This window comes from Drosophila suzukii (genome assembly GCF_043229965.1).
Source record: "Drosophila suzukii chromosome 2 unlocalized genomic scaffold, CBGP_Dsuzu_IsoJpt1.0 scf_2c, whole genome shotgun sequence".
NCBI lineage: Eukaryota > Metazoa > Arthropoda > Insecta > Diptera > Drosophilidae > Drosophila > Drosophila suzukii.
In genome coordinates, this window is record NW_027255896.1 from 39400315 (window position 1) to 39422463 (window position 22149).

At 41.6% G+C, this 22149-nt stretch overlaps 1 protein-coding gene across 3 annotated transcripts in view; it reads left to right on the plus strand.

Moving 5' to 3' along the window:
• Positions 1–22149, plus strand: part of vlc (disks large-associated protein 2) — a 28140-nt gene that overhangs the window by 238 nt on the left and 5753 nt on the right. Inside the window, exons 2-4 of one of the 3 annotated variants that reach the window (XM_070998700.1) lie at positions 514–594; positions 649–1332; positions 1420–1715. In XM_070998700.1, the coding sequence (XP_070854801.1) occupies positions 525–594; positions 649–1332; positions 1420–1715 (1050 nt within the window). In that variant the 5' untranslated portion in view covers positions 514–524. Of the gene's footprint in view, positions 1–513; positions 595–648; positions 1716–22149 lie in introns of all 3 variants that reach the window. The other 2 variants (XM_070998699.1, XM_070998698.1) reach the window with 2 other exon arrangements.

Below are 22149 nucleotides of genomic sequence, written 5' to 3' on the forward strand. Positions count from 1 at the left end.
GCCATCCAAACACTGAATATTTCAATATTCTTCGGATTATGAAATATTATGTGTTGTCTTACGGTGCCATTGTATGTTTCAAGATGTGACAGGTATTGGCATCCTGGAAAGATAACTATGTACGGATATTGGACGAAAACTTAGCGAAGCGGAACTGGAAATGTTCCGTTAGAGCTGCTTCCATCTGCTGAGCTGCGCACTTATGCTAATTTTACTGACATTAAAATAATAAATTGTATGGGTCAAACAAATCCGGTCCAATCCATCGGTCCACTGCGTCAAAAAAGCTGATGACTTTTGGTCGGGATCCTGCTTGGCATAAGTGTTGAATAATTACTATAAGGTGATACGTTTCTCCGCTCGTATGAGCGAATTGCTGGATTTTTAATGAATGTGGGCGTTATCACATACATAATTCTTGGTCATGGCTTCCGGAAGTCAACAATAAATTTGAGTTCTTCCCAGGTTTATGAATAGTGAATTGTAGTAAAGATTTACCGTTTTGACCCACAGACAAGGTTTTCATGGATCGCAGCCTGGACTCTATTGGCAGCTGTTCACTTGATGCTGACGCCGACTCCACTGACAAATCAGGTATAACCTCAATCCGCATGAGTGCCACCTGTGACTAACCTCGCTTTCTTGCAGACACCAGTGGCAGCTTAAACTTCCCCACGCCGCTCTCAGTAAAAAACATCACCCACGAGTTCACTGTCAACTTTCGGGAGCGCTGTGTTCAACGTTCGCCACAGCAGACGCAGTACACAACTTCCGCCTACTTTGATACCGGGTCGGCGGAGCTGGTGCGTATGGTACTGTCGCCTGAGTCTGCTCGAGAGCCGAGCTCCTATATCAATACTACCGCTAGAAATTCGCAAGCTGCCGATAAAAAGCCCAGCTATTTGAGCCTGGCCTGCTGCGTTAACGGCTATTCCAACCTTACCACCTATGACTCTAAGGTCCGTCAGAATATAAACAAGTCACGTGAAGTTTCCCCGATACGTCCCTCCACCAGCAGTCTGCATTATTGCAAGCGCAGCCATAACTTGGCTGCTCCAGTGCTGCACATCATGCCTTCTCCGACCAGGAAGGACCAATCTGTTGAGTCCAACAATAATAACGATTACAATGGTGTTAACGGAACGGAATCTTTCCACGGCAATGGAAATGGTAGCTTTATAAAGCAGCGAGTGGAACGTCTTTATGGGCCGGGCGCACTAGCGCAGGGCTTCTACAGCCCCAAAAAACACGTGCCGTCGCCATCTCATGGGACAGGGCGATCATATATACAGGACTCGGAATTGGCACGGAAGGTCAAACAGCTTTCGCCTAGTAAGGACTACGGGGAGTTTAAAAAAAAACTGCGACTTAACTGCTTACAAAATGCAACAGCTCGCTTGGCCGACCCTTTTCTTTCAGATTCAAGCGGAGGTATAGACCTGCCGGTTTTCAAGCACCTTAGCCTCGAGTTCCGAGCGCAATTGCCTACTGTTTCACCCAAAAGGGGCTCCGCTCGATCTTGCATCATACCTGCGATGCAGGGATCTCAGTTAAGGCCAGATTTTGGAACTATTGATGAAGTCAACCATAAAATTGAAAAAAATCTTTCTGCAGCTGTCAAGGACGGAAACTACTTTCTACAAATCCTAAAAGGCGAACAAATGCGTCTGCTGGCGATGGCTACTCTCGCTGAAAAATATGCAGACGCCTTGTCTGTGAGTAAACCAAATATTGTTATCACTTGATTCCATATCTTTGCAAACGTCTTAAAAAAATAGAAACCTTGACTTTAAGGTCAAATAACTGCTAGTAATAGGAATTTTGAACTGTAAATTAGTTCGTTGTTTTGAGTATACATTTAGAATGCATTAATGGTTTTTAGGATATACATAGGCTCAGTGGTTTTCTTAGTATGCCAATTTAATTGAAACAATACCAAACATTAAAGTATGAAAAGTCTGCATAGTTGGCTCATTCATTAAAACAATTTTTTCAGACTTAAATCTGCGGCAGGCTCACAAATTTTAGTCTGAAAAAAGTGTGTAAGCCCTTTCGAGGAATTAATGAGCAAAATCGTAAAAGCACTTAAAACGAACGTTTAAATGACAAAAGTGGACATGCCTTTCTACCTTAACAAATCCCAATAAATTACATATGTGCACAATTGTCTCTTTCTAAACATCTAAAAATGCTCGAATGCATTATCAATACACTTCATTGCCATTGACGAAACTAATGCTACTCAAAACAAATCTCATTGTCATTAAAAAAAAAATGCTACTAAAAAAATATTTTAATAAATATTCAAAAAGGAATGCTTCTGAAAATACATTTCACGAATGTCCAAAAGTAATGCTACTGACTTCTTTTTATAGATACGCATGACAATAAATTGTTTATATGAATTTAAGATTTAACCATATTTTAAGTCAATCAAAGGTTATGGACAGTAATCTGTTTATCTCTATTTACAGAAAATTTTTATGTGGTGAGCAGGCTTTTAAAAATAGAAGGAAAATATGAGCCCCAAAATATTCATTCATTTATCATTTAAAAACGTCTATTCATTTGTATACCCTTGCAGAGGGTATTATGATTTCAGTCAGAAGTTTGCAACGCAGAGAAGGAGACGCTTCTTACCCCATAAAGTATATATATTCTTGATCAGCATCACTAGACGAGTCGATCTAGCTATGTCCGTCTGTCCGTCCGTTTCTACGCAAACTTGTCTTTCAGTTTTAAAGTAAATCAGGCTGAAACTTTCCCAAAAGTCTTTTTTTTTGCAGGTAGTATATAAGTCGGAACCAGCAGGATCGGAAAACTATATCTTATAGCTTCCATGGGAATAATCGGGAAAAAAATTATATCTCTGGTGTTGGAAATAACATTTTTTAATTAGTTCTGAGTTTCGAATTTAATTTTATCAAAATCGGAAGACAATATCCCCTAGCTGCCATATCGGAAAATTGGTGGGTCAATAATATAAAACAAATTATAGATTCGGTGTTTTGACTATTGGGAATATCATTTAACAATTAAATTTAATAATTATAACTGCAAGGGTATACAAACATTGGCTTGCCGAAGTTTACTTTCTTTCTTGTTTTTTATTCCAACCCACCATTGTACGTCTAAAGATGGAATTGGTAGACTTATTTCTTAAATCATTATAATTTGCGTAAGTTTATGCATGCAAATATTGCATGTGCAAATATTAAGCCTGCCGATCGAGCAGGGCGATGACTAAGGATTAGGTAATGTAAAGAACAAACCATAAAAAAAAGTAAATCTCCTTGACAGTTTTAGTGGCTTAGACGCATTTCTTTTTACAATCATACTACTTAAAATCAAACATTTCATTTGGATCTCTATCAGACTACCCGATGATATGCAAACTAAGGAATATTTTTATACCCGTTACTCGTAGAGTAAAAGGGTATACTAGATTCGTCGGAAAGTATGTAACAGGCAGAAGGAAGCGTTTCCGACCCCATAAAGTATATATATTCTTGATCAGGATCACTAGCCGAGTCGATCTAGCCATGTCCGTCTGTCTGTCCGGATGAACGCTGAGATCTCGGAAACTATAAGAGCTAGGCTATTCAGATTTGGCGTGCAGATTCCTGAGCAATGTGCCACGCCCAATCTAACGCCCACAAACCGCCCAAAACTGTGGCTCCTACAGTTTTGACGCTAGAATAAAAATTTGTACTGAAATGTATTGTTCTCATCAAAACCTATCGATTTACCCAAAAAAAGTTTTCCACGCCCATTTTAACGCCCACAAACCGCCCAAACCTGTGACGCCCACAACTTTCATGCTAGATAAAAAATTTTAACTGAAATGTATTGGTCTCGTCAATACCTATCGATTGATCCAAAAAAAAAATTTGCCACACCCACTCTAACGCCCATTACGCTTAAATCTGTCTACCGTCAGTAGGTGGCGCATTTTAATCTCGCTTTGCTGCTTGCATATCTCCATTTCCCTTTGGTCCTTTTAGCTGAGTAACGGGTATCTGATAGTCGGGGTACTCGACTATAGCGTTCTTCCTTGTTTGGCTTGCAAATAGCGTGTTTTTAGTTTTGTCCAAAGATACGAACAATTTTTGTTTGAGACAAGTTTTTGCCAACTCGCGGTTGCATTTTTTTGTGAGGGCAAGCCATAATAATTTTTGTATATCCTAATTTCTTTTTTTAAGAAATTAAAATAATAATAAATTAGTATCTTTACTAAAATTTTATTTTTAAAGAAGAGATTTCAGAGATATAAATACAAAAGAAATTAAACCAACCATAATACTACAGATTGTGAAATAGATGTTTAAAAAGAGGAAATTTGTTTGATTTAGGGTTTTTAACAAACTTTAAAAAATCGTACTTATATCCTGATACACGTGCTTACTTATTTACCTTATAAAGTTTGCCACGCCCACTCTAACGCCCTTAACGCTAAAATCTGTCTACCGCCGGTAGGTGGCGTATTTTAATCTCGCTTTGCTGCTTGCATATCTCCAATTCCCTTTGGTCCCTTTAGCTGAGTAACGGGTATCTGATAGTCGAGGTACTAGACTATAGCGTTAGCGAGATTAAAATGCGCCACCTACCGACGGTAGACAGATATAAGCGTAATGGGCGTTAGAGTGGGCGTTGCAAATTTTTTTTTTTTTAACAATCGATAGGTATTGACGAGACCAATACATTTCAGTTAAAATTTTTATTCTAGCATCAAAACTGTAGGAGCCACAGTTTTGGGCGGTTTGTGGGCGTGGCAATTGCTGAAACAAACTTGCGCTGCGTAAGAAGCTCAGGAATCTGCACGCCAAATCTCAATAGCCTAGCTCTTATAGTTTCCGAGATCTCAGCGTTCATCCGGACAAACGGACATGGCTAGATCGACTCGGCTAGTGATCCTAATCAAGAATATATATACTTTATGGTGTCGGAAACGCTTCCTTCTGCATGTTACATACTTTCCGACGAATCTAGTATACCCTTTTACTCTACGAGTAACGGGTATAAACATATTGGATGAACGACGGTTGAGAAAAACGGTACTGTTGGTTAGGTTTTGAATTAACGTCATTAAAATTGACAAACTGTGGAGAAAACCCGAAAATGGAAGATCATGAAGCATAAAGGATTCTAACAGAACCAAAACTAAACTAAAACAGGTGCTTAAAAAAGTGCGATTATTAAAACCGTTTTTATATTTTAGAGAACAAATTTCGGAAACACTCACTGAAAAAAAATGACTCTTAAACGTCGAAAAATATTTACATGCGCATGAGGATCATTAAGAAAAGAGTAAATTGCTTAAGTCAAACAAATTGGAGCTAATTAAGGCAAAGTTAAGTTTTGGTAAAAGGGGGGACCCTTTTTATAATTTAAGGATCCCTTAAACATCATAATCAACCAAAAACATGGTACCGCAACAGGCATTTATCATGAAGGGTCCAAGCTATTGACATGGGCTTGTTTTCCTTTATTAAAGTAAGTTCATCCTTCATGAATCAACCTATGATGTCATTTTGTATAAAATAGTGATTTCTAGTTCAAGCTGTATATAAAATACGTTCTAATACGAGTATTTAGCAAGCAAATTCGACAAGGATCTCCGTTAGGATAGCAAAGATATAGTTTGAAAGTACTCATAAAGCATTGTAAAGTGACTTGTATACTCGCTTGATCATAACCCTACAAAAATTCTTCGAGTTCTTTTTAACGACTATTTATGCTGTCGATCTAAAATGCTTCAAATCGTTTCGGGATCAGTTTGGAAATAGTTCATGCGTTTTGGGCTCCAATTACTCCATAACTAGGGTCCTGAATTTTGTCATGGTCTCCAATTAAAGCCAATAAGCGCAAGGAAGTAAAAGAGCAAGTTAAGAAATTAAACTGATTTTAATACCGCTATCTGTTTATTTAAAGAATAGAATCACTAGATACTATATTCCACTAGTAGGTCCTAGTAGGTCCCATTACATTTCAAATTATTATTATTATTAAGTATTCGTATTATTTTTTGTATCTTGACTTTTCGTATTTTCTCCTGCATTTATTTGAATTGTCTGTTGTTATATTGTCTTATTCTATGACCGCGAATTCGTTCATACGCCCGAAAGGGAACAGGGCTCCGCGCCTAACAAGCATTGCTTGGTGTCATAAGGGCCACTTGCTTGTACTGATCATAGTGCATCAGCGTCCAGGAGTTAAAAATATTTTTGGTATTTTTCGAGTGGTGCATTGGCGCGAATGACTGGTATAGATAGATGTCAGTATGGTCGGGTGTTAGAAAGTTGTTATACTCCCACTTTGAACTCAAAATTACGGTGGTTTATTCTCCTCTCAGCAGATAACTTAGAGTGGTAGCTTTACGGCAAAAGAAGTACAATGATGGATGTCTAAATGTGATAAGTTTAAAATTATTATAGCCAAATTAAATTATATAAACAAATATAGTAATAAAAGATATACCCAAAACAAGCTCCGCCTGGTAAAAGGTCATGGTGACTTTACCAGCTACCTTTGATTGGGAATGGGTGCAAGCTGGCCTTCTTCGTACGGACGTTCACTACCCTGACTCATCTTCAGTTCAAGGGACTTCGTTAATGATCGGAGGTCGATTTTCTTTATATTTTACTTCCCAGCTTACCATTTAGAGCGAACTTGTAGCTATGCAAATAATCACGCCACAACAGTTCCCAGAGCCGTTGCTTTAGGTAGGTAGTATCCATTACCAACGAGTTAGGTATTACGGTTTGCTGTCACCGATACTAAGTTTTGGCAATGACAATAGTGAGGATCGTATTAATAGGTGGCTCCGATTGTTAGGATCACCAGTTAGTGGAGTAATTGGATTCGGTATCGATATATTAAAATTAGGTCTATACTTTAATCGCTTTTTAATTTGATTTTATAAATATTTATTTTTTCATTTTGACCAGGAGATCGGAGCTTTTATAACCTTGCAGAGGGTATAATGATTTCAGTAAGAAGTTTGTAATGTAGTGAAGGAGGCTTTTCTGACCCCATAAAATATATGTATTCTTGTTTAGCATCACTAGACGAGTCGATCTAGCCGTCTGTCCGTTTTTACGCATACATACGCTATCGGGAAGAAACCCCCCAAAAGTCTTTATCTATTTATATTGCATACGTTACTCAGCTTGGGGGAGTGCAAGAGGGATGGAGATATGTTTAAAGCAACTCTGAATTTTTCACAAAACCTATAGCGCCACCAATCTTTTTCTTCTACAGCGCCACCTGGCCTACAGCGCCAACTAGCTCATAGCACCCCTAGCGGCATGGTGGCGTATTTGTGAAAACGGCTTAATTGCTGCATGTGGTGTGCAAACTCGAATGAATTGCAAAATATTGATTATTATTTGGTTATAACTTTTTCGTCCGGTGGAAAACTGCTGAAACACACTTGCGCTGAGGAGGAAGCCCAATAATCTGCATGCCAAGTCTTAACTCTCTAGCTCTTATAGTTTCCGAGATCTTAGCGTTCATACAAAAGACGGACATGACTAGATCGATTCGGCTAGTGATCCTGATCAAGGTTAGGTTAGGTAAGGTTAGGTTAGAACGGCTGCCGGACTATAGTCTGACACACTTAGACTTCTGTGGGTCCATTGTAATACCGCATTATTTCGTTTATTTTTCATTAATTTTTTATTTTTTTTGGAGTTTTGTTTGGAGTATTCACCTCCGCCAACGTGTCCTTCTAATTTGGAGCCATCTGTATAGAAACAGATTGCGTCCGTCGAGCCCGGACGGCCCTGTTCTCATTCCTCTCTATCTGGAATCAGGGCCTCAAAGGGTGTGTGACTGTATTCAAAAGATTTCCATAGATCCGTTTTCTTCGGAATCGATTTATCATGCTGGAGAATTTTAGCGCGACCATAAAATTGGGCTTTCCATTGCCCTGTATCCCTCAGTCGAATAGCTGCCGATTTGGCCCTTTCCATGCCTGCTAAGTCCAGGCTCAAGATCGCATTCAGCGCTTCATTCGGGGTAGTTCGAAGGGCTCCACTGATACACAAAGCCGCCATTCGCTGTACTTTGAATAGGGGAGTCAATATGCATTGTTTGTGTAGAGCGGTCAACTACAGAGCGACTCCATATAGTAGGATTGGTTTGACTACCGCTTTGTATATCCAGTTGACTATTCTAGGGGACAAGCCCCATCTTAGCCCAATTGCTTTTTTACAGGTCGCTTTTTAGGTTCTCTCTCGGTTATTTAAGCCCCATTTGAGGCGCTTATCTAATACTAACCCCAAGTATCTGGCGTGATTCCTAAAAGAGAGTTTACAATTGTTTAGAATGGGTGCGTTGAGTTGTGGAATTTTGCAGCTATTTGTAAATAGAACAAGTTCCGTTTTTGAGGGATTTACCCTAACTTTGTTCTTTATCGTCCATTCCGAAGTATTTTATACCCGTTACTCGTAGAGTAAAAGGGTATACTAGATTCGTCGGAAAGTATGTAACAGGCAGAAGGAAGCGTTTCCGACCACATAAAGTCTATATATTCTTGATCAGGATCACTAGCCGAGTCTATCTAGCCATGTCCGTCTGTCCGTCCGTCCGTCCGGATGAACGCTGAGATCTCGGAAACCATAAGAGCTAGGCTATTGGCTAAGAGCTAGGCTTGCAGATTCCTGAGCTTCTTACTCAGCGCAAGTTTGTTTCAGCAGTGTGCCACGCCCACAAACCTCCCAAAACTGTGGCTCCTACAGTTTTGATGCTAGAATAAACATTTTAACTGAAATGTATTGTTCTCATCAAAACCTATCGATTGACCTAAAAAAGAATGCCACGCCCAATCCAACGCCCACAAATCGTAGATATGAACGCGGATATCTCGGAAAATATCAAAGATAGAGAATTGGATTCCGTAGTTTTGTACACAGCGCAAGTTTGCCACGCGAATATGTCACGCCCACTCTAACGCCCACAAACCTGTGCGCCACAATTTTCATGCTAAATAAAAAATAACCTTGCAGAGGGTATAATGATTTCAGTAAGAAGTTTGTAATGTAGTGAAGGAGGCTTTTCTGACCCCATAAAATATATGTATTCTTGTTTAGCATCACTAGACGAGTCGATCTAGCCGTCTGTCCGTTTTTACGCATACATACGCTATCGGGAAGAAACCCCCCAAAAGTCTTTATTTATTTATATTGCATACGTTACTCAGCTTGGGGGAGTGCAAGAGGGATGGAGATATGTTTAAAGCAACTCTGAATTTTTCTCAAAGCCTATAGCGCCACCAATCTTTTTCTTCTACAGCGCCACTTGGCCTACAGCGCCAACTAGCTCATAGCACCCCTAGCGGCATGATGGCGTATTTGTGAAAACGGCTTAATTGCTGCATGTGGTGTGCAAACTCGAATGAATTGCAAAATATTGATTATTATTTGGTTATAACTTTTTCGTCCGATATTAATCATTTATTGCGTGTAGTAGGTATTGATATTAAAAACAAACTCTAATTAATTTTTTTTTTCAAAATATAAAAAATGTTAACACTAAACTGGTTTTAGTGTTATAGTCGTTTGTGGGCTTTAGACTGGTCGTGGAAAACTGCTGAAACACACTTGCGCTGAGGAGGAAGCCCAATAATCTGCATGCCAAGTCTTAACTCTCTAGCTCTTATAGTTTCCGAGATCTTAGCGTTCATACAAAAGACGGACATGACTAGATCGATTCGGCTAGTGATCCTGATCAAGGTTAGGTTAGGTAAGGTTAGGTTAGAACGGCTGCCGGACTATAGTCTGACACACTTAGACTTCTGTGGGTCCATTGTAATACCGCATTATTTCGTTTTTTTTTCATTCATTTTTCATTTTTTTTGGCGTTTTAGCCAGCCGGCATGTGTGCCAACGAGCCAGTGGCCTGTAAGAGCTCGAACTAGCATACCACACTCTGTGCGGCAAAATTTGAGTAGTTCCGAAGTTTTTTTTACTGTTAATCACAGGCTATGTCTGGTGAGAGATACGACACTGTGGTGCGTTTTGCCAATGAGTGTTGGCTTATTTGTCCCGGTGACCCGGAACCCATATAAGGCTGATAGTTAACTGACTAGCCATCTCGTGGAGAGATCTGGGATAGTCTGCTATTGTTCGGGAGGTGGTGTTTGTCAAATAGATTGATTTAATAGGCGATTGGCTGTCACTATATATATTTAGGTGTCCTCCTTGGAGGCTTATGTTCCCTAAACAGATAAGTGCTTCGTTTATAGCGTGGACCTCCGCTTGGAAGACGCTACAGTGGTCCGGGAGTCTGAATGACTTCCTGATATCTAATTGTTTGGAGTATACACCTCCGCCAACGTGTCCTTCTAATTTGGAGCCATCTGTATAGAAACAGATTGCGTCCGTCGAGCCCGGACGGCCCTGTTCTCATTCCTCTCTATCTGGAATCAGGGCCTCAAAGGGTGTGTGACTGTATTCAAAAGATTTCCATAGATCCGTTTTCTTCGGAATCGATTTATCATGCTGGAGAATTATAGCGCGACCAAAAAATTGGGCTTTCCAATGCCCTGTATCCCTCAGTCGAATAGCTGCCGATTTGGCCCTTTCCATGCCTGCTAAGTCCAGGCTCAAGATCGCATTCAGCGCTTCATTCGGGGTAGTTCGAAGGGCTCCACTGATACACAAAGCCGCCATTCGCTGTACTTTGTTTAGGGGAGTCAATATGCTTTCTTTGTGTAGAGCGGTCCACTACAGAGCCACTCCATATAGTAGGATTGGTTTGACTACCGCTTTGTATATCCAGTTGACTATTCTAGGGGACAAGCCCCATCTTAGCCCAATTGCTTTTTTACAGGTCGCTTTTTAGGTTCTCTCTCGGTTATTTAAGCCCCATTTGAGGCGCTTATCTAATACTAACCCCAAGTATCTCGCGTGATTGCTAAAAGAGAGATTACAATTGTTTAGAATGGGTGGGTTGAGTTGTGGAATTTTGCAGCTATTTGTAAATAGAACAAGTTCCGTTTTTGAGGGATTTACCCTAACTTTGATCTTTATCGTCCATTCCGAAATATTTTATACCCGTTACTCGTAGAGTAAAAGGGTATACTAGATTCGTCGGAAAGTATGTAACAGGCAGAAGGAAGCGTTTCCGACCACATAAAGTCTATATATTCTTGATCAGGATCACTAGCCGAGTCTATCTAGCCATGTCCGTCTGTCCGTCCGTCCGTCCGGATGAACGCTGAGATCTCGGAAAGCATAAGAGCTAGGCTATTGGCTAAGAGCTAGGCTTGCAGATTCCTGAGCTTCTTACTCAGCGCAAGTTTGTTTCAGCAGTGTGCCACGCCCACAAACCTCCCAAAACTGTGGCTCCTACAGTTTTGATGCTAGAATAAACATTTTAACTGAAATGTATTGTTCTCATCAAAACCTATCGATTGACCTAAAAAAGAATGCCACGCCCACTCCAACGCCCACAAATCGTAGATATGAACGCGGATATCTCGGAAAATATCAAAGATAGAGAATTGGATTCCGTAGTTTTGTACACAGCGCAAGTTTGCCACGCGAATATGTCACGCCCACACTAACGCCAACAAACCTGTGCGCCACAATTTTCATGCTAAATAAAAAATAACCTTGCAGCGGGTATAATGATTTCAGTAAGAAGTTTGTAATGTAGTGAAGGAGGCTTTTCTGACCCCATAAAATATATGTATTCTTGTTTAGCATCACTAGACGAGTCGATCTAGCCGTCTGTCCGTTTTAACGCATACATACGCTATCGGGAAGAAACCCCCCAAAAGTCTTTATTTATTTATATTGCATACGTTACTCAGCTTGGGGGAGTGCAAGAGGGATGGAGATATGTTTAAAGCAACTCTGAATTTTTCACAAAGCCTATAGCGCCACCAATCTTTTTCTTCCACAGCGCCACTTGGCCTACAGCGCCAACTAGCTCATAGCACCCCTAGCGGCATGATGGCGTATTTGTGAAAACGGCTTAATTGCTGCATGTGGTGTGCAAACTCGAATGAATTGCAAAATATTGATTATTATTTGGTTATAACTTTTTGGTCCGATATTAATCATTTATTGCATGTAGTAGGTATTGATATTAAAAACAAACTCTAATTAATTTTTTTTTTCAAAATATAAAAAATGTTAACACTAAACTGGTTTTAGTGTTATAGTCGTTTGTGGGCTTTAGACTGGGCGTGGAAAACTGCTGAAACACACTTCCGCTGAGGAGGAAGCCCAATAATCTGCATGCCAAGTCTTAACACTCTAGCTCTTATAGTTTCCGAGATCTTAGCGTTCATACAAAAGACGGACATGACTAGATCGATTCGGCTAGTGATCCTGATCAAGGTTAGGTTAGGTAAGGTTATGTTAGAACGGCTGCCGGACTATAGTCTGACACACTTAGACTTCTGTGGGTCCATTGTAATACCGCATTATTTCGTTTTTTTTTCATTCATTTTTCATTTTTTTTGGCGTTTTAGCCAGCCGGCATGTGTGCCAACGAGCCAGTGGCCTGTAAGAGCTCGAACTAGCATACCACACTCTGTGCGGCAAAATTTGAGTAGTTCCGAAGTTTTTTTTACTGTTAATCACAGGCTATGTCTGGTGAGAGATACGACACTGTGGTGCGTTTTGCCAATGAGTGTTGGCTTATTTGTCCCGGTGACCCGGAACCCATATAAGGCTGATAGTTAACTGACTAGCCATCTCGTGGAGAGATCTGGGATAGTCTGCTATTGTTCGGGAGGTGGTGTTTGTCAAATAGATTGGTTTAATAGGCGCTTGGCTGTCACTATATATATTTAGGTGTCCTCCTTGGAGGCTTATGTTCCCTAAACAGATAAGTGCTTCGTTTATAGCGTGGACCTCCGCTTGGAAGACGCTACAGTGGTCCGGGAGTCTGAATGACTTCCTGATATCTAATTGTTTGGAGTATACACCTCCGCCAACGTGTCCTTCTAATTTGGAGCCATCTGTATAGAAACAGATTGCGTCCGTCGAGCCCGGACGGCCCTGTTCTCATTCCTCTCTATCTGGAATCAGGGCCTCAAAGGGTGTGTGACTGTATTCAAAAGATTTCCATAGATCCGTTTTCTTCGGAATCGATTTATCATGCTGGAGAATTATAGCGCGACCAAAAAATTGGGCTTTCCAATGCCCTGTATCCCTCAGTCGAATAGCTGCCGATTTGGCCCTTTCCATGCCTGCTAAGTCCAGGCTCAAGATCGCATTCAGCGCTTCATTCGGGGTAGTTCGAAGGGCTCCACTGATACACAAAGCCGCCATTCGCTGTACTTTGTTTAGGGGAGTCAATATGCTTTCTTTGTGTAGAGCGGTCCACTACAGAGCCACTCCATATAGTAGGATTGGTTTGACTACCGCTTTGTATGTCCAGTTGACTATTCTAGGGGACAAGCCCCATCTTAGCCCAATTGCTTTTTTACAGGTCGCTTTTTAGGTTCTCTCTCGGTTATTTAAGCCCCATTTGAGGCGCTTATCTAATACTAACCCCAAGTATCTCGCATGATTGCTAAAAGAGAGATTACAATTGTTTAGAATGGGTGGGTTGAGTTGTGGAATTTTGCAGCTATTTGTAAATAGAACAAGTTCCGTTTTTGAGGGATTTACCCTAACTTTGATCTTTATCGTCCATTCCGAAATATTTTATACCTGTTACTCGTAAAGTAAAAGGGTATACTAGATTCGTCGGAAAGTATGTAACAGGCAGAAGGAAGCGTTTCCGACCACATAAAGTCTATATATTCTTGATCAGGATCACTAGCCGAGTCTATCTAGCCATGTCCGTCTGTCCGTCCGTCCGTCCGGATGAACGCTGAGATCTCGGAAACCATAAGAGCTAGGCTATTGGCTAACAGCTAGGCTTGCAGATTCCTGAGCTTCTTACTCAGCGCAAGTTTGTTTCAGCAGTGTGCCACGCCCACAAACCTCCCAAAACTGTGGCTCCTACAGTTTTGATGCTAGAATAAACATTTTAACTGAAATGTATTGTTCTCATCAAAACCTATCGATTGACCTAAAAAAGAATGCCACGCCCACTCCAACGCCCACAAATCGTAGATATGAACGCGGATATCTCGGAAAATATCAAAGATAGAGAATTGGATTCCGTAGTTTTGTACACAGCGCAAGTTTGCCACGCGAATATGTCACGCCCACTCTAACGCCCACAAACCTGTGCGCCACAATTTTCATGCTAAATAAAAAATAACCTTGCAGAGGGTATAATGATTTCAGTAAGAAGTTTGTAATGTAGTGAAGGAGGCTTTTCTGACCCCATAAAATATATGTATTCTTGTTTAGCATCACTAGACGAGTCGATCTAGCCGTCTGTCCGTTTTTACGCATACATACGCTATCGGGAAGAAACCCCCCAAAAGTCTTTATCTATTTATATTGCATACGTTACTCAGCTTGGGGGAGTGCAAGAGGGATGGAGATATGTTTAAAGCAACTCTGAATTTTTCACAAAACCTATAGCGCCACCAATCTTTTTCTTCTACAGCGCCACCTGGCCTACAGCGCCAACTAGCTCATAGCACCCCTAGCGGCATGGTGGCGTATTTGTGAAAACGGCTTAATTGCTGCATGTGGTGTGCAAACTCGAATGAATTGCCAATTATTGATTATTATTTGGTTATAACTTTTTCGTCCGGTGGAAAACTGCTAAAACACACTTGCGCTGAGGAGGAAGCCCAATAATCTGCATGCCAAGTCTTAACTCTCTAGCTCTTATAGTTTCCGAGATCTTAGCGTTCATACAAAAAACGGACATGACTAGATCGATTCGGCTAGTGATCCTGATCAAGGTTAGGTTAGGTAAGGTTAGGTTAGAACGGCTGCCGGACTATAGTCTGACACACTTAGACTTCTGTGGGTCCATTGTAATACCGCATTATTTCGTTTTTTTTTCATTCATTTTTCATTTTTTTTGGCGTTTTAGCCAGCCGGCATGTGTGCCAACGAGCCAGTGGCCTGTAAGAGCTCGAACTAGCATACCACACTCTGTGCGGCAAAATTTGAGTAGTTCCGAAGTTTTTTTTACTGTTAATCACAGGCTATGTCTGGTGAGAGATACGACACTGTGGTGCGTTTTGCCAATGAGTGTTGGCTTATTTGTCCCGGTGACCCGGAACCCATATAAGGCTGATAGTTAACTGACTAGCCATCTCGTGGAGAGATCTGGGATAGTCTGCTATTGTTCGGGAGGTGGTGTTTGTCAAATAGATTGATTTAATAGGCGATTGGCTGTCACTATATATATTTAGGTGTCCTCCTTGGAGGCTTATGTTCCCTAAACAGATAAGTGCTTCGTTTATAGCGTGGACCTCCGCTTGGAAGACGCTACAGTGGTCCGGGAGTCTGAATGACTTCCTGATATCTAATTGTTTGGAGTATACACCTCCGCCAACGTGTCCTTCTAATTTGGAGCCATCTGTATAGAAACAGATTGCGTCCGTCGAGCCCGGACGGCCCTGTTCTCATTCCTCTCTATCTGGAATCAGGGCCTCAAAGGGTGTGTGACTGTATTCAAAAGATTTCCATAGATCCGTTTTCTTCGGAATCGATTTATCATGCTGGAGAATTATAGCGCGACCAAAAAATTGGGCTTTCCAATGCCCTGTATCCCTCAGTCGAATAGCTGCCGATTTGGCCCTTTCCATGCCTGCTAAGTCCAGGCTCAAGATCGCATTCAGCGCTTCATTCGGGGTAGTTCGAAGGGCTCCACTGATACACAAAGCCGCCATTCGCTGTACTTTGTTTAGGGGAGTCAATATGCTTTCTTTGTGTAGAGCGGTCCACTACAGAGCCACTCCATATAGTAGGATTGGTTTGACTACCGCTTTGTATATCCAGTTGACTATTCTAGGGGACAAGCCCCATCTTAGCCCAATTGCTTTTTTACAGGTCGCTTTTTAGGTTCTCTCTCGGTTATTTAAGCCCCATTTGAGGCGCTTATCTAATACTAACCCCAAGTATCTCGCGTGATTGCTAAAAGAGAGATTACAATTGTTTAGAATGGGTGGGTTGAGTTGTGGAATTTTGCAGCTATTTGTAAATAGAACAAGTTCCGTTTTTGAGGGATTTACCCTAACTTTGATCTTTATCGTCCATTCCGAAATATTTTATACCCGTTACTCGTAGAGTAAAAGGGTATACTAGATTCGTCGGAAAGTATGTAACAGGCAGAAGGAAGCGTTTCCGACCACATAAAGTCTATATATTCTTGATCAGGATCACTAGCCGAGTCTATCTAGCCATGTCCGTCTGTCCGTCCGTCCGTCCGGATGAACGCTGAGATCTCGGAAAGCATAAGAGCTAGGCTATTGGCTAAGAGCTAGGCTTGCAGATTCCTGAGCTTCTTACTCAGCGCAAGTTTGTTTCAGCAGTGTGCCACGCCCACAAACCTCCCAAAACTGTGGCTCCTACAGTTTTGATGCTAGAATAAACATTTTAACTGAAATGTATTGTTCTCATCAAAACCTATCGATTGACCTAAAAAAGAATGCCACGCCCACTCCAACGCCCACAAATCGTAGATATGAACGCGGATATCTCGGAAAATATCAAAGATAGAGAATTGGATTCCGTAGTTTTGTACACAGCGCAAGTTTGCCACGCGAATATGTCACGCCCACTCTAACGCCCACAAACCTGTGCGCCACAATTTTCATGCTAAATAAAAAATTTTAGCCAAAATGTATTAGTCTCGTCAATACCTATCGATTGATCCAAAGAAGATTGATCTCACAAACCGCCAAAGCCTGTGGCGCCAATTTTCTTGCTAGAAATAAAATTTAACTGAAATGTATTAGTCTCGTCAATACCTATCGATTGACCCAAAAAAAAAATGCCACGCCCACTCTAACGCCCTTAACGCATAAATAAGTCTACCGCCCACATATTAAGATCGCGGGTAGGTGGCGCATTTTAATCTCGCTTTGCTGCTTGCATATCTCCATTTCTCTTTGGTCCCTTTAGCTAAATAGCGGGTATCTGATAGTCGAGGTTCTCGAATATAGCGTTCTTTCTTGTTAGTTTTGCGGTCATAAGATCGCAGTGTTTGTGGATATTTTCCATTAAAGATGATAGCGACATCGTCTGCGTATGCCACAACCTTACAGCCTCCTCCCTCAAGAATCCGCAGTAGTTTATTTACTGCGATATTCCACAGAAGGTGTGATACCTCGCCCTGATACCTCCTTGCGGGGTGCTTCTGTTTACTAGTCTAGTCTGGGTTGAGTACCCTAGTGTGATTGTGACCATTCTGCTTATCAGCAATTTATGGTTCAACCCCACCATTGGTGGCTCAACACCTAGCTCTGTGAGAGTTTATGTTATTGCTATGGGAAGCACGTTGTTAAAGGCTCCCTCTATGTCAAGGAAGGCGATCAATGTGCATTTCTTGATGCTGAGTGATTTCTCTATGCTGCTTACCACCAAGTGTAGCGCCGATTCGGTTGACCTACCTTTGGTATAAGCGTGTTGTGCCTCTGATATTTGTGTCGGGTCGATAGTGGCTCTTATGTTCAGGCTTATCATTTTTTCAAAGCTCTTTAGGAGGAATGATGTTAGGCTTATGGGCCTGAAATCCTTTGCTGTGGTGTGGCCTTCCCTGTCTGGGAAGTGAAAACCACTTTCGTTTCTCGCCGTGCGATTGGTAGTTCTCTTACCGCCAGTATGGTGGGGAAGATTTTTCTCAGCCAGCTTATAGCTAGTTGTCCTGCTTGTTGGATATGTGCCGGTGTTATCCCGTCCGGTCCCGACGATTTGTATGGTTTGAAACACTGAATGAACTGAACCATTTATTGTTGCGGTCTGATAGGAGGAGATCTAATTTGATTCATTCTCCGGCACTTTTTTCTGGAGGATGTCCTGCTTGTTGGCTCCCTGGAAAGTGAGCGTCTAGGAGCAGGTCCAAGGACTCTTTATTGGAGTCTGACCATGATCCGTTTTCTTTCTCAAGATAGTATTTTCCTGAGCCTTGCGGCATCAGTTGTTTTTTCTATGTCGGAGCAGAACGTTTGTCATGCAGTTCGTTTTACTCTTCTAATGGTCTTTTTGTAAGATGCTAGTTCATACTTGTAGTTCTGCCAGTTAGTGTCCTCATTTCCCGCCTTCGTTCTGTTAAACAGGCATATGCAGTTGGCTCCGAGGATTGATAGTTGTTGGGTCCACCAGGGGCGTTTTTTCCTTCCCCTTGGTTTCCCTGTGAGGCACGCAACCTTGAAGGCATTGTTGCATGCCGCTGTTTATTTATTTACTTTTCCGTGCAGCTTCTGTGGGTTTGTGATGCTTTCTGACGGTTCCATGGGGAGGATATTCGTCAGAACTTCTTTGATCCTGTGCAAGTCGGCTCGTCTGGGGTTAGCGAAGCTGACCGGCAAGGGCGAATCAAGGGACACTACGGTTTCTATGATTCTATGGTCCGAAAAGGAGTGCTCGTCAGAGACTGCCCAGTCTGTGACTGCACCTACGAGTGAGTCTGATACCAAAGTAAGATCTATGATCGTTTGGCAAGCTTTAGTTATGAATGCAGGGACATTGCCCCTATTGCATAAGAATATGTTCGAATTTAGAATAAAATCCAAAAGAGACTCACCTCTGTAGGTAGGTAGATAATCTTAATTATGAGAACATATATATATGGTTTTTGTAAGATAAGGGCGGTTGTTTTAAAGTTTAGAATTTCAATTTGTTTCAGGGTGAGCTATTAATTTGATTGGTTTGGTTTAATTTAATTAGGATTATTAAAATATTTTAATAAAACTCAAAATTAAATTCAAGTTAATTCTCTTTCTTTCTTAATTTTTTTTTTCCTCCGTAAGTACTTAATATTTGTTAGATAATATTTTTTCGTTAATTTAATGCTTCATTAGATTCGGGACTCATGTACTATTATTTTTGGTCGTTCAAAAAAAAGTCCTTTTTACTTTTTAAAAGATAAAGGTGGATATAGGAAATAAACAATAGTTTTCAAACTCACGGCAACTTTTCCATCGACGTAAGATCGGTCTCCCGACGCGGGTTTGCTGGAAAAAAGATTATGGCGTTTTGCACCATAGGGTTAAAGTAAACTTAAGAACTCCGAAAAGGATGCTCGTCAGAGACTGCCCAGTCTGTGACTGCACCTACGAGTGAGTCTGATACCAAAGTAAGATCTATGATCGTTTGGCAAGCTTTAGTTATGAATGCAGGGACATTGCCCCTATTGCATAAGAATATGTTCGAATTTAGAAGCACCTGCTCGGCTGGGTTGCCGGCAGAGCTGCTAGCGGCGTTGGAGTCGCCCTTATACACTTTGATGTGTATCGCACTGAACCCGAAGTTCAGCACTCCACGAGCAGTCTCGATCGGAGCTACTCAGGACCAAAACCGCCTGGTTGACATCCCCTTCATGCTCCTCCACCTTGACGACTTTCCAGTCCTTCGTGGGGAGGTGCGGGTTGCATTCTTGCAACATGAAGAGGATGTCCTCCGGCGCCTTGATCGCTGCTGGGAGCCAAGTCCTGGCTCGGGGCCAACTGGGGACATCACACCAGTCTAGTGCGACGATGTTCCCCCCTTCGTAGACCTTACCGGGCTTGCTCGTCGCCTGTTTGTACAAGTCCGACCGCTGGTTGTCGCAGGCCACCACCTTGACGCTGCCCTGGTACCAGCCCGCGTCTTCTATATTAATTATTTCTTTATAAAAACTTAAATTAGTTACGTGGAATAAATCGTTGTACGATTCATAGGTAAGAACGTCCTTGTTGTCTTTGAACAGAAAAAATTCAAGGTTCGAGTAATCAATTATTTCTGAACTGACCAATATTATGAATGATAAAATATGTGTGTGATTCTGTTTCTACTGTTAATTATTATTTTTTTAGGCAAAACCTCATTAACTATTTGCTTTTTATACCTTGGTTTAAGCTTATTTCTTTCTCCATATTTCTTTTGATAAACAACTTGTCCTACATGACCTTGATTTTTTCCCTGTTGTCATTATGTGTTTCTATCATTTTCTCTTGAGTTTTTTACAAAATTGTCGTGTTCGATTTTATTAAAAAGAATGTCAAAAGGTTTCTGGTTTGTTGTAGAATGAATACCCGGATTATATTCCTGAGCTGCTCTAATTACAGTTTCAGAATAATCGGTTAGATTAAATTATTCTTTTATGCAACGTGCTAATTCTGTTATTGTCAAATGTGCCCTTTCATTAATGCTTCATTAGATTCGGGACTCATGTACTATTATTTTTGGTCGTTCAAAAAAAAGTCCTTTTTACTTTTCAAAAGATAAAGGTGGATATAGGAAATAAACAATAGTTTTCAAACTCACGGCAACTTTTCCATCGACGTAAGATCGGTCTCCCGACGCGGGTGTGCTGGAAAAAAGATTATGGCGTTTTGCACCATAGGGTTAAAGTAAACTTAAGAACACTCGATATTTTGAAAACGACTTAAAAATAAACTTTCTTGCCATTATATCCCGATTCTTTAGAGGCGCAAAATTGTTATTTAAGTTTAGGTAGTATCTATAATATACTACTTAAGATTCGCTCCATTATTTTTTTTTTTAATTTTCATAGATGCTTTCCAATGGGGTTCACTGTGGTTGCAGGTTAAAGATGCTCGCAATTGGGGCAAGTGATTGGGTTGATTGCCAGAGATAATACAAAGAAATAGCAGAAGGTTAGGTTAGGTTAGGGGGCTGTCGGACTATAGTCCGACACACTTAGACCTCAATGGGTCCATTGTGATACCGCATGATCTCGTTTTTTCCTTCTCTAGGGTCCCGTTTCTAGTAGTTTCAGCCTGTGTTAAGCTGATCAGCATGTATTCTACCCGGAAGATTTAATAAAGGCACTTATGCTTTTGAGATTAATCTCCGATATTTCGGTAAGATCGTCGATGAAGGGGCTTCTTAAGTGTTTCAGTCTGTGTCTGCATAGGGCTGGGCAGAAGCAGAGAAGGTGTTCTACCGTTTCCACTTCTTCCTCATCCCTGCAGCTTCTGCAGAAATCATTTTGCGGGGCCTTTAGCCTGCCGGCATGTGCGCCAACAAGCCAGTGGCCTGTAAGAGCTCGAACCAACATGCCACACTCTGTGCGGCTGAGTTTGAGTAACTCCGAGGTTTTTTTGTTGTTTATCACAGGCCATGTCTGGTAAGAGATGCGACACTGTGGTGCGTTTTGCCAATGGGTGTTGGCTAGTGTGTTGAAGTGGTTTTTTATGTTTAGCTTGCAAGTAGCCATGGGCATACCGACATTTTCCTCTCCTGGGAGGAGAGGCTTGGTGGTGCCCTGCCTGGCTAATTCGTCCGCTATGCAGTTGCCTACGATGTCCCGGTGACCCGGAACCCATATTAGGCTGATACTAAACTGATTTGCCATCTCGTGGAGAGATCTGCGACAGTCTGCTATTGTACGCGAGTTGGTGTTTGTCGAGTAGATCGACTTAAGAGCCGCTTGGCTGTCACTATATATGTTTAGGTGTCCTCTCTGGAGGCTAAAGTTCCCTAAACAGGTTAGTGCTTCTTTTATAGCGAGGACTTCCGCCTGAAAGACGCTACAGTGGTCCGGGAGCCTGAGTGACTTCCTGATATCTAATTGTTTGGAGTATACACCTCCGCCAACGTGTCCTTCTAATTTGGAGCCATCTGTATAGAAACAGATTGCGTCCGTCGTGCCCGGTCGGCCCTGTTCCCATTCCTCTCTATCAGGAATCAGGGCCTCAAAGGGTGTGTGACTATATTCAATGGATTTGCATAGATCCGTGATCTTCGGAATCGATTTATCATGCTTGAGAATTTTAGCATGGCCATAAAATTGGGCTTTCCACTGCCCTGTGTCCCTCAGTCGAATAGCTGCCGATTTGGCCCTTTCCATGCCTGCTAAGTCCAGGCTAGGGAGGTTCAAGATCGCATTCAGCGCTTCATTCGGGGTGGTTCGAAGGGCTCCACTAATACACAAAGCCGCCATTCGCTGTACTTGTTTAGAGGAGTCAGTATGCATTGCTTGTGCAAGGCGGTCCACCACAGAGCCACTCCGTACAGTAGGATTGGCTTGACTACCGCTGTGTATATCCAGTTAACTATTCTTGGGGGCATGCTCCATCTTAGCCCGATTGCTTTTTTACAGGAG